The sequence below is a fragment of the Embiotoca jacksoni genome, unplaced genomic scaffold (assembly GCF_022577435.1).
Source record: "Embiotoca jacksoni isolate LCO1_2020_lvr unplaced genomic scaffold, fEmbJac1.0.p SCAF_9, whole genome shotgun sequence".
Taxonomy (NCBI): Eukaryota; Metazoa; Chordata; class Actinopteri; family Embiotocidae; genus Embiotoca; species Embiotoca jacksoni.
The window spans coordinates 313,224-328,802 of NW_027185447.1; the positions used below are offsets into that span (position 1 = coordinate 313,224).

At 40.7% G+C, this 15,579-nt stretch overlaps 1 protein-coding gene across 4 annotated transcripts in view; it reads right to left on the reverse strand.

The window, feature by feature from the left end:
- Positions 1-14,730, reverse strand: part of tns2a (tensin 2a) — a 58,930-nt gene extending 44,200 nt beyond the window's left edge. For 3 of the 4 annotated variants that reach the window (XM_069141093.1, XM_069141092.1, XM_069141091.1), the window contains exon 1: positions 13,927-14,730. In XM_069141093.1, the coding sequence (XP_068997194.1) occupies positions 13,927-14,040 (114 nt within the window). In that variant the 5' untranslated portion in view covers positions 14,041-14,730. Of the gene's footprint in view, positions 1-6,788; positions 6,865-13,926 lie in introns of those variants that run through there. The other variant, XM_069141094.1, reaches the window with a different exon arrangement.
- Positions 14,731-15,579: the final 849 nt, after the last annotated feature.

Genomic DNA, 15,579 nt, shown 5'->3' on the forward strand with positions numbered 1-15,579 from the left:
GGGCCCATGGTTAGTGAAAAAAAAAAAAGAAACCAGTTATTGTCAGCTTAACTGCAGTGGTGATGTGGGCTGACAGAGCATGGAGGAGAGGTTGGCAGCATTCTTTCTGTTTCAGACACAATCAAGACCAATATATGGTCCAACCACAAGCAATCATGGTCAGGCAGCGATGTGTTATGAGCAGACCATGAAGCACAATGTACCTGTCTTGACTATGTAATAAAGGTAAAAAGCGCTGAAAAAAAAGAAATCTGATATATATAAAACAAAATATACAATATCCAGAAAAAAGCATGTTTCATAAACAATGCATTATCTAAAATGTATAGAATAAAGGGGATGGCCTAATGACATATGCAACACTGTGAAAAAAAACCCCACCTGTTTTAAAATTATAATCAACCCGTAGAGGTTTAAAAAACACTCCCCATGTTTCCGTTGCCTTAGAGCAATGTTCTCACGACTTACTTGACAACTTTCCACGTTGTAACCATGAGCTCTATTTGGAAGCAGCATTACAGGAGCAGTGGATCAATTTTTCTACTTTTTAAAGGGCCAATAGAAAGAAGCACATACGGAACAATATGAAGCTAAACGGAGAGACAAAAATAACAAACGATGGGTGAAATAAGCAGCATTACCACACTGTAAAAAAAACCTCAACAACACCTTTTCTTTGGACAAATTAAATACTAGCAAAAAATTAACTTCGTGGCTAGCTGTTCAGATACATAAATGACCCATTGTATGTTATAATAAACAGCTATCTAGCTGAATATTCATTTGGAATATTGTGTTAGAAAGCTCCACTAGACACTTTATCTTCCCTTAGAAAAAGCTAAAATCACTAAACAAAAGCCTTTAACCAGCCAAACTACTTTGCTCGTTGTGCGGGACAGTGAAGGCGTATTAGCTCCATCAAAATAGTCTCAGAGATGAGACAAAGGACAGACAGCGTGACCTTCAGCTAAAATTAAATGAGTGCACAGAATCTAAGTAAATATGAATATTCTGTTTCTTTCAGGAGGGGGAAAGAGGTCCCAACTTCCACGTTGCAGTGGACTGGTTGCTTGACCTGTTTTTTTCTGTTCTTTGGTACTGTTTTCAGAATTTTGGTACAGACTTGGTACTGACTTGTTGTATCTATTTCTAATAAATGATCCTATCATAAAGGGCAACAAAATGAACATCTAAATGTCTAAAAGGAGTTGCTAACCTTTTGTCCTCCAGTTGTACCTGTAAGACTGCAGTTAACACTGTATCGTAGAAACATAGGCACATCCTAACATTCTAATTATGACGGCAAGAAATCAAAAGTCCTCACAATTTCAGATCAATGCTTTGTTTTGCAGCCTAGAAACTCAGATAGTCCTGTATGGGGCGACTTCTATAATTCAATTAAATTTTATTTATATAGCGCCAAATCACAATCAGGCTAATTTCATGGCAGTTAACACATTAAAGTCCTTACAGTAGAACTTTACAACACTATACAGAGAAACCCAACAATTCAAAAATTCTCACATAAGCTAGGAGGGAAAAACTCCTCTTTAAGGGAGAAAAACCTCCAACAGAGGGAAGGAAAAACTCCCTTTTAACAGGAAGAAACCTCCGACAGAACCAGGCTCAGAGGTGGGCGGCCATCTGCCTCGACCGGTTGGGGTGAGAGGAGAGCAGAGAGAGAAAAGGACAGCATTGGGATCCAAAACATGAACTGTTTACTATAGCAAGTCACAATGTATAACAGTTTAATTAAGGAATGAAGTTAACTGAGGTTACAAACAAGTCTATCAAAACACCACACTCAGCTCAACTTGGGAGTCCAGACAATGAAACCACAGTGAGGGAGTTTTACAACTTCATGGAGGATTACAAACCCATAACAGCCAGTAGAGTCTGAGTGTATCAGCACAAAAAAAAACAACCCGTGATGGCGAGCCCGGTCCCCGGGATAGTAATTACTGTCACCATTGTAATGGATCAAAAAAACCATCTTCCTCTGGCAAAATGTGTTATTCAAGATTCAGAACTCTGAACTAATAAAGAAACTGAAACTGTCACTGGTAAGATCGTTTCTGCTGGCTGAGGGGAAAAAAAAGATATGAAGGTACGTTCAAAATCAGAATAAACCATCAAATTAGTTTATTTATGCACTGAAGATTGACATTTCTACGACCACACGGGCAATCACACTGGATTCATGTCATCACAATCGCACAGTGATGGACGACAAAACCCATCTTGCATATACAGCACATTTGAGCTGCAATGTCCTCCACCAGCTGAAACAGACATTTTGACAGAAGTGACACAAGTTATAAACAGCTACCTGAAACCTCAGGAAGAGACACTTTACACGCACACATACACACACACACTCACGTGCAGACGTGTGTCCCCGTAGGCAGCCGGTGGAAACAGACAGCCGTTCCCTTTCCTCTTCCCGTCCCGATGTGCTCCAGGACAAATCCCCTCTCCCCGGCTACCCTCGTCCCCCCCACCCTCCATAACATCTGCTACACACAAGAAGGTCCTTTTTCTAATATTTTTAGCCTTCTGGCAGAAAAAGGAGCCAGAAGTTTCTGGAGTCAAAGAGACGCTTTCTAACCAGAGATCCCTCCCCCTTCCTCACTGCGCCTGCCAGCCCTCACAGAACAGTAGCTGGATTAAGTGAGGAAGGGGCCGGACACGTACACAAGAGATGCACACACAAGCATGCAAACGTAAAGACAAATACACAGAGACAGAGAGGGTCATTCCTGGCCACACACACAAGTCCCTGGAAACTCTCCTGCCCCTTCCCTCTTGTTTCTTTCTAAAAATAGCCTTGATATTTGACAATGATGGGCCTTGTGTGGGAGTGGCTCATTACTGACTACAGGACTGGTAACTGTGACCTCAGCTTTAGAGGCAGATGAAGGGAAAGTCTATGTTTTCAGAAGAATTCTGTGATTGTCTCTTACAATATTATAGGATTTTGTCTTGAGGTCATTAGTTTCAGGCCAAGCACAGCCACTTCATTTTGTGTGTCCTTCTACCAACAGTGGCAGGTTTTTTCACGGTGTATTCCGTGAAGCACCAGCGTGACTGCTTTTGGTTTGACATTATTTGATCACGCTAGCCACTTGGTTTTTCTCATTTCATCAAATGGTCTGTCCAATCCCTGATGAACAATTAGAGCTGACTCTTTTTAATATTCCTAATCAACCAATTTGTAAATTTGGTTTGTAAAATGTAGAAGAAACGGCAAAATGGCAGAGTTGAGTGTTTTATTTGACTGAAGGCAAAATGTTGTTTTAGATGTTTGACGTGATGACCAAGGGTGTAGTTATTTGTACCAGATAGTAGCTGTTACACACCAACCTACAGTTCCTACAGTGGCAAGTTTACAAACAATAGTTAATAATGTGTTTTCCATTACTTTATTTTTGTCAACAATAAATATTTTCAATCGTTGTTCCTGGGTTGTTCTGTATTGCTCATCTCAAGTGTTATCGTCCGATTTCAGTCACAACATGTTTTAGAAAATATTTCAGAATAAAAGCCCTGTTAAGACGTGAAAGGTTTCTGTCTCCTGAAACACCAGAACATGATATGCCTTCACTTGGAGAAAATAATGGCAGAGCATCATTCCGGCAGCACTACACCTACGGTTATAACTCAGTGAATTACTGGCGCTCACAAGCTAGCCACTGACACCCTAGCCACACAATATATTTTCTGTACTTGGCCGTTAACTTCGCCTTTAAAAACTGAGTATGTTTTTCTACCTTAACCTGCACAAAGAATGTAAGACAAGACATTGGTAAAAAGATTAGATACAAAGTGCAATGCAAGTTACACTAAATGTTCCTTTCAGCACTACACTACATTATTTTGACAGGTTTCCAGCAAAGTTCTTGGTTTCTATATAATGAAAAATTGATGCAATGTATTTTTCTTCCATATCGAAGCCCCGTTAGCGCATTAGCTGAGTTTTTTTTTACAGTGCGACAAATTCACACGTGTATTAAAGGATTAGTTCTGTGTTTGTATCAGACCAAAGAAATTCCATTTACTGTCACATATGACAAAGAAAAGCTAAGAGTTCTTATCATTGAATTATTTTTGGCATATTTGCCAGACAACTGATGTGAAGGATTTCTTATCAAAGCAGTTTTTACTTTTCTGTCAAAAGGTGAATGAACACATAATATAATTGTATCAGGTCAGTAATGAACAGAGGTAAACTGGCTGGCAGGTCAAATCACATCTGGTGTGCAAATGGTGTGAGTGCAAAGCAGGTTTTCCCTTTGACAATCACAACCTCGTTCTACTGCAGGGAGGGGAAACATTCTTAGGTCCTTATAGAAGGAATTTAAAGACTTGACCCTCAGTACCAACAGACGTATCCTCACTCACTGTTTATGTTTACTGTCCGTCAGAGCTGGACTTTCTCTTCAAAAGACAAAGCTGTCCATTTTGTAACGGCTGCTAATCACAGCATGTTGCATTTCATGCACAACAACACACCCAGTCATACAGTGATTTGTTTGTGACTTCTTGTGTACTTAAATCCCACCCTCCATTGAGAGTATCTCACCGGGACCTGAGTTCCTGCATCATTTGTTGGCATCAATGCCAGCATGTGTGTTAATAATTGTGTGTGTGCACGCATGTGTCCAAAGGGTGTGACAGGCAGCAGGGGGAACAGAGACGGCCTGTTCCCGAGGTGAGGTCAGCATGTTGCCATGATACACTTCCGTTCCCTAACTGGACTCCTGCTGCAAACATCCACACACACAGAAAGGTTATTGCAGCAACACCCCTGCTGCATTTGTTCATATCAACTGGTAAAGTGCACCAACTGTTTTGGCCTTAAAATGTTACCCATGTACTGTGACGTAGCCTCAGTAAGTGCACAACAACATCCATGGGTGATGAATAAATGACCTCCCAGAGGTAATCTGTTTGCAGCCTGAGACACATGCCAAGAGAACCTGTCGCAGAGTCTGCTGGAGTAGAGGGGAATTGTTTGCATCCATCCTGTTTTAAAGCTGGAGGATTTTCCAGGTGACAGTGAATAGTTGCTCCTGTTGATTTTTTTCAAACGAGTAACTGCATCTGGCACAAGGGAATGTGAACCAGCCTCTGTTTTCAGCCTCTTGACTTGGCAGGTGTCCCAAGTAAACCCAACCATCATATTCCATTTCCGGGCCATCAAACTTCTCAGTTACACCCAATAATTACAAATATAGAGTACCTACTGTACACTGAACACAGCCCGCTATCATACTGCCGGTCACTGAGCATCTCTATTGGAGCGACTTGGCTTTAATGCCTGGCTCAGAGGCAGCACATTTATTCCAATTTCCTTCACAGGTTTTCTCAGATAGTTGAACATTTTCATCACAAACTCCTTTTCCAATCTGATCAAAATTCCAGCAGGTCACAGGAGAAAAATGACCACACCGCTATCAGTAAAGGGACGGTATTAGATGTTGGACACAATGTTATCTTGTTGTTAATCCGTGGCTGTTTTGCTCTTGCTGAAAACCAGTATAGGAACTCTAAGAAGCCTGCGTCATGATGTGGAGCCAACACTAATTGGCTAATGGAATGAGGAATGCATCGTCAGTAATCACCCATTCATATGCATACATACTGTACACACAGGTACAGTTTAATGTGCACACACACTCAGCACTAGAGTGTCATCTTAAATTGGCAAAGCAGGCAGCAACAAATTGTAATCACTTGTGTAATTGAAGATTACTTTTTTTTTTTTTTTTAAACATGTTCTTACACTTTAACTCAATTTGGGCACATTTTATATTGTATTAGATACATTCACAAACTTCATTTATTTATTACTTCACAAAAGTCAGATAGCTAATCCAAGTGACCTTTCCAGCTGTAGTCCTTGTCCAATTTAATACAGCTGGAAGCATGCTAATGGAAATAAGTAAACTCTAAAATAGACCCCATTCTAATTTAACAAATTCACGTCTAGCAACTTAACTTCTAAACACAATACTGGCTGGGTTTTTTTTTTTAACTTCAAAATTAAATCAAGTTAGTACCTGCAATTGTAAAACACCTGTTACTTGGTTTTGCTACCATCAAAAAAAAAAAAAACGTGCACGCGCGCACGCGCTCGTGAGATGCTACGTTTTTATTTGTTGTATTTGATCGTCTACACATTGTGACATTGCGACGTGAACAAATCCTGCTCGGCGCTGGGCAGTCACCGCGGGGCTGTAGGGCGGCTGCCGAATGCATCATATGACCCTATTCGGAACATTTTATGTCAGTTTAATGAAGTGCGACACACCGAGCAACTACTCAGAGAACAGCACCAAGTCACTGAAGTCACTACGTTTTCCCCTAAAACTCCAATGGTAACTGCAGTAGAAAAAAAAAATGAGCAATATGTAGGCTATGCTAAATATGGGATATCACACAGACGTGGGTCAGGACACGCAGCCATGTATGTTAAAGGCATATTCCACCTCTTCATGAACAGTACATACAGGAACTTATAATCGTTAGAGTATGTAGCACTGTGTAGGACTTAATACAATGAGGTCAAAGTAAGTCTTTGAGAAAGCCTATACAGTGATTCTGAAGTTATGGCGTCTTAACAGAAAAAGTGCGCAACTGCACGGCAACACTTGCGTATGAAAACGCAGCATCATCCATCCATCCAAAACCATTCATATTCACTGCAAATACGAGGAAATCATGAGGAAATCGATAAGCGAGTGATATCAAAACTTTCTACCCAGGATAATAGACTTGATACTTGCCTTGTTCATTTTCCCGCTCATCATATTCCCTGGTTTAAGGGCTGCCCCTCTTTCTCAGGAAGTCTATCAATAACATGGTCTGGGACTATATGAGATAACTTGTTTTCTTTTCTCTGGTCTAACGTCAGCTCTGGAGCTGCGGGGCGGAGCTAAACGCATGTGTGGAGTACTATTACTGGAATTTCGCCCCCTGATTGGTCAGTTTTTAGTGGGGAGCATAAAGACACTCACTCCGGATTGGCTGAGTTAATCGCTACAATATAAGAACTTCTGCTGTGATTGAGGTGGTCAATCCAGAATATACTTTACTTTTCAATGTATTTTTTTTTTTTAAATCACATATTAGACCCTTACATTATTTCTAATGCATTTTCTGATCTGTGTGGCCTGTCCAATAGTATAGTTACTTCAGTGATGCCCTCCAGACATGTTTTAGGAAATATAAAATACTTTCCTTATAATGATGGTTTGTGTTTGGTATGGATTTCCTACAAATTAATAGGTTAAAACAGTATTAACATGGACATATTTTTAATTTCAATTCTTTAACTGCTTGATGTGCTCATGTGCCATGTCACACTTATGCAAAAGCATGTTTTACCAGGACTGGCTAAAGTCCATGTTACCAACAATAAGAAAGGCACTTTTTTTTAGTATGGGAGACTTAAAAAAAATATGCATTAAAATAAATTGTAATGAGTGTAATTAAGTAACTCTAGAATCACTTATCGGAAAGTGTACTAATGATGCACTTGTAAGAAAAAATCGACTTGATTTCGTCCAAGGCTTTGACAACAAGGTCCATTCTGTGGCATGGTGGGTGGATCTGATGAGGTAATCAGCGAGGTATTTAGTGTGCCCCCAAAAATGAGAAGCATTTGAAATCTGAACATGTTCACAAACATGAAGCAATTTAGCTCACACACAAGGGTGTGTTGATTATGGGCTCAATGCCATGTGCACGAGGTGGCTCCTCTCCTCCTCCTATAAACCCACAATATCACATATTTTTTTAACTAGGTGTTATTTAATTATATTAGACATGGCATATATGTGGATATTAAATTTGTTTCAATGCTTGTTCTCTGAGTTTCAAGCACAGTGTTTTTAGCTTCTCCACTTACTTGCTGGATATACTTTTGTGAAGTGAGAATATCTAATTATCATATTATATTTTTTCTCTTCTTTTTTTTAAAAAAAACCTGACCCAATTTACAAGGAAATTCAAAGATGCCTTCCTCATCTGAGGCTCTGTGGTCAGCACCTTTCTTCCCCATCCCCAGCATACACAAACACATGTGCCTTGATTAACACTTGCAATGACACTGCTGCAGTGTAGTGACCTGTGTGTTTGTAGCAGCACCTAGTGGTATAGTTTAAGAAATGCCAGAAGTAAGGCAGAGCTCTGCTTCTTTGCCAGTTACAACTTTTTCTGTTTATTGAGTTTAACTTCTCAGCAGTTAAGGAATTCCAGGAAAATGTTCACATTGTGCTTTTTGACAGCATGAATATATGCTTATTAAAACTTTGTATTATTTAATAGTAAGGTAAAAGCAGATATCAGTCTGGTTTTGTGTTCTTCAATATAATTCAAACCAGCAAACTACCCAAAATCTGTACATGCTTCTGGCTGGGATTTTACTCTATATATGGCTTTTTGATCAGCCTGTCTTAAATTGTTAGCTCATAATATTCTTCAGCATCAGACTCCTAATGCACACTGCATTATTTCTGTCTGCTGCCTCAATATCTTTTCATGTGTTGCATTGAAATGCAGGTATGAAGGCTGTGCAATATATCCCTGCCAATCAGTGCATAACCTGACATATGCAGTAAACCCTCCACCCACCAAACAGCACGTGTATGAATGTGGTACATTCCTTTTGCTCGCATTCCAAGAGTTTCCGGTTCATAATAGAAGAAAAGTGCTGGCTGATAGATTGGGGGGGTCTCAGAGAGTTTACTTGTGTGTGGCATTTTTGACTCCTTTTTAGCAGGGCAAAGAGGAAAAGGAGGGCGATAAAGAGGAGGACAGTTGGATTATGAAGCGGGGAGCAGAATAGTAAGGTGAAAAAGGTAGACAAAAAAAATAGCGAGGGACCACAGAGACAGGAAGCTGGTGCTTGGGATTGGAATGAGGGGTATGAGTCAGTGAGTAAAGTGGGGGAGGGTCATGTTGGAAGAAAGATGGAGAAGAGGAAAGAAGGGGGAACAAAGTCGCTGAAAGAGAGGAGGTGAATGAAGTGAGGGGCTCACAACACTTTTGGTAAACACATGGAGTGAAACATGAATCCCATTTTATCTGCACACCAAATGGCGGAAAACGTCCCCATAATGCAAAGTGCTTCATGTTGCATGACTTATTATTTGGAAGGCTGGGTGTCTTTTTGTCTAGTCTGTCTAAAACACAGACTTTAGAGTCTTGAACAAGTGGAAGGACTTGGATCACGCTTGGAGGTAAATGAGAGAGGTGGACAGAGAGGGAACCAGGGCCAAGAGGAAATGAGGGGAGGAGGGGGCTAAAAAAGGGGCTTGTGTAGCCTAACGATGGATTGTGTAAAACAGCACTAAGCCAAAGGCTGATAAGGTGCAGCTGTTGGCAGAGCAAAAAGAGCGAGAAAGCAGAGGGACAAGCGGGTGAGACAGAGATACAGAGGACAGAAATGTGCACATGTTCATATTTATTGTGCCGATGAACTCAATAAAATCCTCTCTGGCAGCCAGTCCTGCTTACTCCCGAAAACATTTTCAGAACTTGGCCAAAAATCAGGCTCGACATTGTTGTGTGTAAGAAAAGAAAACATTTTATGCACAGTTTGCTGGGAGGTGTTTCTTTTAAGGGCGGTGTTAGGATTTGTTGGGGACTCACTGAGGCAGGAAATGGTTTATGTCTTTCCCTTTTCCCTCAATAGGCTTTCATCTGCCGGCCTGCTACACACAACAACAAGCATTCCTCAAACCCTGTTTGGGACAGATCATTGTTTTCAAGCCTCAGGAATCTAGTCTACAACAGCCGCCCCCTGAGCCTGGACTTTACATAGTAACCAATTTTTTTAAATGCAGCACTGTGAGAATTACTTCTATTTATTTTCTGTTCTATTCCATTCTATTATTGATATTGTGGGAGGGGGTGGGGCCGGGGGTGTGTGTCCATATTTAACCAGAACTGGTTACTCCTGCTTCCTGTGTGTTTGTTGTGAATGCCTGCGGTTCAAGGCCTCTGTATTGGTCATGGCCAATCTAAACTTTGCTGCTCGTGAGTAATTACAGGGAAGATGGACAAATACATAATAAACCTCTGTCTCAACGCCAGGTCTCTATATATTTCAACAGTCAACAACACAAAAAAAGAACATTGCTTTTACTTTTTATCCGTGGGGGCACAATAACAGCTGGAAGAAAGAATATATTAAACTTTTATTCCTAGATCACTGTCAACTACCAGCAAGATTGGCAGTAACAGTGGGACTTTCACACTTTAGAGTTAGAACGGTTAATATAAAAGACCTTGACAAAACTTATATTGCTATACTCCATCTGAAGCTTCAATTTATGGATGATCAAACAGCTTTGGAAACCCTTTACCACCACACTTTACCGACATCAGAGTTGTGTCTGACCGCCTCCAGACTGACTCTGCCTGACTATTACTCACAGTTTTTGTATTTTCTGTAGTCTGGAAACCCTGTTGGCATTATTATTTGGGCAGACCAATCAGGAACCAGTGGCCGTGGCTATGTGTGATGACATTTAGGTAGTTCCAGCAATGGAGGCAGTGGTAGAATTTCCAATGACAACATACGGTATGTGGTGGTCAATGCTGATGGGATAAAGGCTGCTCCAATAGTTTCAAAATAAACCTGAGGTTTTGTTAGATGAAAAGTCTGGTGATGGTAAAAGTTATTTCTGGTCATCCTGAGGGGAGCATACTTATCTGTATGCTGGTTCACTGCAATCTGTGCAATAGTTGTTGAGACATACCACTCATGATGAAAATGTTAACCTCATTACCCTAGAGGAAAATAAAATAAATTTCTAAAATGATCTGGGTACATAACCATGAATGCCTGTAACAACATTTTGCAGTAGCCCATCCATGAAATATAAGATATTTGAAAGGAGAAGTACAAACTTTGACACACTGGTGGGGCTAGAGGAAAGGTCAAGGGGCTAATTAAGTCATGAGGATTGATCCTCTGGGCACTATGAATATCTGTACTAAGTTTTATGTCAATACATCCATTAGTTAATAACATATTTCACTCTGGACCAAAATGATTAACAGACTGACTTGACCATCTACTTTCTGCTAATGTAGCTAAATGAAATCCTGTCTGTCCCTGGCAAAGGGAACTGAGCAAACAGAACAAGTCTCATGTTGGAATTTTACTGGTAACTGATTCCATGAATGTCTCTCAGAATTATACCCTTGCCTGTACATACAGGTGAATTATATTCATCTTTATTATGATGCCTGCCAAGATAGTAAGACATTTAACTTTCAGCGGCAATGTAGTCAGTTTGTGATCATAACATACAATAACATCAATCAAAGAAACTTGAAGTTAAAGACAAGGATATAATTCTGAGGTGGCCTAGATGGTAGAGTGCTTTGCACACCAATCATGTTGTTGCCAGTTCAATTCTTGTCCACATACTGAAGTGTCCTTGGGCAAGACACTGAACCCTAAGTTCCTCCTGATAGCAGGTGAGCACCTTGCATGGCAGTTCTGTTGCCATTGGTGTGTCAATGTGTGTGTTTGTGAGTGGGTAAATGGGAGGCAAACCGTAGTGCTTTGAGACAACTCAGGTAACAAAGTATATATAATAAGAATATATAATAATCCTGATTGAGGTGGCAGTTTCATTACATCTGACAGAGGCTTTCCTACATAGCTCAGTGCTTTATTTAAAGAGAACCATATAAACTATTGACTCTCACTGGATGAAGCTGTTTATTTCAAGGATCCATCCTCAATCTATCGATGCTCAGCAGTTTATCGACTGCCCAAGAATAATTAGGCAAGGAAGAAAATGTGGTGCAGGCATGCATGTTTTGAGTATACTGTGCACATTTAAGCAGCATAAGGTGATGAGAATATAAAATTAGAGAAGGCTGTGGAAAATTCGCTAATTAGATGTAAAATACTAATGCTCACAGAATCATTTACAACCCAAAACAAGACAGGTGACTTTCCGAGAAAAATGTTTTGACCACTGCCCATACAATGTGAAAAAACAGCTTATATAATGTCATCTTTTAATAAATTGTTGTAAAACATCCCTGTCCCATAACATAACATTTGCAAATTATGTAATCACAGACAAAATTTTTTTGTTGACAAGGGTTTCCAGTAAGTACTAGGCATGAGTTGTATTAGGAATGTATACAGCTCTTGCCAGAATATAAAGGCATTAAAGGCTTAAATCATATTTGTTAGGTTCATAGTGATAGTTGCATCTGAACTATAGCAACCTATAGTAACCCTCACCCACATGAATGTCTCTAAAAATATTGAAAAGTAAAAAACAAGTTCATTAAAAAACAGACCATGAATAGATAAGACAACATCTGCTACGCAAGGGTAATTGGAATCTAACTGGTTCCCACACCCATGTCGTGGGGTCAGTCACTGCAGCATGACGTAGTCCCGAAAGCTCCACTTTCCCACACTGCTTTTCTCCATTTGATATGGAGCCGCTGGGACCAAGCAAGCTCACACACATATGCAGATACACATGCACACACACTCATGGAAAACAAGCATAGATGGATGACTGCACGCACGCATGTAGAAACAAAATTGCACACAAACATACTTAGACAGTTCACACAACTGGATAAAATGTTATCCAATGTGATATAAACTAGCTAAAGAGGTCAATGCTCTCTTAAAGATCCCTCCATGCAGCCAGCCTGGATGCCTCCTCTATATAGAGGATTGTAACTCGCCAGCAGTGTTGAGGCATCACAACAGAACATTTGTAACTGAACAGATGTGCCATCGTCATCCACATCTTTTAAAACAAGGCCAAACAAAAGAGACACCCACACCCACACCCACACCCACACCCACACACACACACACACCCACACACACACACACACACACACACACACACACACACACACACACACACACACACACACACACACTATGGAACAATCCAATGTCAAGAATCACTTTTTCTATTCTCATATATGCATGAAACTGATATAACTAAATATTCATTATTTATTAGTATTAATATTAAGATAATATTAAACTTGGCTCAAAATAAACAACAATGAGGGGTGTGCCTCACTTTTCTATCACACTCACACTTCTCTTACCCAGCAGGTGTCAAAAGTATTATCTGAAAATGACTGCTTTGAGTAGAGCATCTCCAACTTAACTGTGTTGCTAAAATAATGTTGATTTCATGAAATTATTTACCTCAATATTGTGGATTACAAATATATTATGTATATTATACCCCCTATATCTTTAAATAACAATTTTTGTTGAATAGTAAGACTAGAGTATGGCTGTACTGAGGTACAGTAAATGCTAACATGCTCACAATGGCAACATGCTGATGTTTAGCAGGTAGCTGTAATGTTTATCTTTTTCACTCTTATCTTGCTGATATCTGCTAATTAGCACAAACACAAAGTGCAGCTGAGGCTGATGGAAATATTATTGGTTGTGCAGGTTTGTGGTCATGAACCAAAGTGTTAAAGAAATATTTTACCAATATCTATCCGACAGTTGTTGAGATATTTCAGTGTATAAGTGAAAATTAAGCAGTATAATCATTTTTACCAATTTGCTTGGCATTCTAAACAAAAATACAAAGCTAATGGTAATACCAGAGGAAAAGTCAAAGGATCTCTGAAGACATTAGGATTCATCCTTAGCAGGTCATGAATATCTGTATCAATCAAACCATTCAGTTCTTGAGATGTTTCAGTATAACCCAATTACAGAATAGAGCCATGCTGCGGTCAAAATTTTTAAAGCTGTGTTATTACACTGTCATGTTGGGACACGTGATGTCCAGTATCTCAATTGGGAGGTGCATATCAACATCGGCATGCCACTGTTATTGAACTACACCTTCATCACACACACATCAACGCCACATGCACACTGACCTTCATAAGCCTCATCCTGCCACTCTCACTCCTCTTCAGAGACGGGTTCCTGACCACCAGCACCGGTTTCACCTCTCCCTCCCCACACCAGTCCAAGCTCAGGACGCAACCCATATAGGTTGACAGGGTCCAGGACCCTGGGACTTTTTCCTCTTTGCTCCTCTGTCCTCCCTCCTCCTCCCTCTATGTCTTCTTCCACACGTCCTCTCTGAATGGGTTCCAGTCCCGGGCTAATGGGCAGCTGTTTTTGTCAGCTGGAAAGGAGGAGATGCAGGCCCTTCCCTTTTTCCTTTTTCCTGCTTCTCCTTCAGCTCTGCTACGGGGACAGAGGGGAGGATACACTCTGCCCCCCTACTCCTCCACCCCTGTTCCTTTTGACACAGACTTTAAAAACACCTCTCTCTCTAACTCAGCCCTGTTGCAGTCACATGTGGACTCCCAATTTGTTTCTGCCTCCACCCCCTTTCACTGTCCCTCTTTGTTTCACACAAACACCCCAACTTTCTTAAGCACACCTCAGTCTCCTGCTTTACTTTCTGTTTTTCTTTGTCGAACACACTCACACCTTCCCTTTTCTATGGACTCAAGACCACTGACTCAAACATCAACACTTAAAAATTCGTCTTTCCTGTGAAGCTCTTCTTTATTTCTTCCCTCTGTCTTTTCTCTTCCTTTGTTGCTATTATTTTCCTTTCCCAGTCCTCCCATCCCAAGAGTTCTCCACTTCTTCTTTCTCCCATTCCCATTTCTCCTTCATTCTCCTCTTGCTTCTACCCCTCTGCCAAGGTTGCCTCACTCTTACATATACAATTACCTCTCTGTTCTCGCCCCCACCCAGCTCTCCTCCTCAGCTCCCCCCTTGTTTCCTGCTCCCAGATACAGGCAGTCTCTCCTTAGTGCTGCCAACACATTGTTGGTATTGTCCAGAAAACAACTAAGAAAAGCACGACAGTGACGGCAGCTGTTGGGATGCTGCGCAAGTCAGTGATTCAGAGTGGACTGAGCATTCCCTTTGTGTACAATGCCATGGCCTGTTTGTTGTGAAACAAAGTCTCTTTCAGCACAGAATCCATACCTATATGACACAGATGTGAGAAGTTGCGTGAAGGAGCATCAGATGCATTCTTGTCATTATTTAGATAAACTGAGTAATGAAAGAAAAGTAGCCCTCTGCATTTTTAATACTGCCTAAGTGTTAAAATGATTAGAGTTGCTCATGTTTCTTTTCCTCACGGTCTCTTTGCTGTTGTTTATTTCTTTTCCCTTGAGGGTTTTGGCTGCTACGCAGAAACTCACAAGGCTTGGAAGAGTGAGACTATACCCCTTAAAAGGCAAATTCTTGATGCTCCTCCAAAGGCCCCCACCCCCCTCCTCCCAACTTGACTCTACGTTCCCCCTTTCCTCTAATTTTGTTTTCTTTCTCTCTGTGTCTCCCTTGTCTTTCTTTTCTCTCTCCAGACTGAAACCAGTCTTATTGTTGCAGTCATTTTACCCCAGACAAACCTACCAGGTGTCCTTTCTCTTCTCCCTTCCTATATGCCCTATCATCAATCTATCCCTCCTCCATCTCTGCGTCTCCACCAGCCCTGTGCATTAATTTCCCTCTCCACTTGACCTCAGCCCCTCCTTTTGCTTTCCCACAACCAGTGCTGT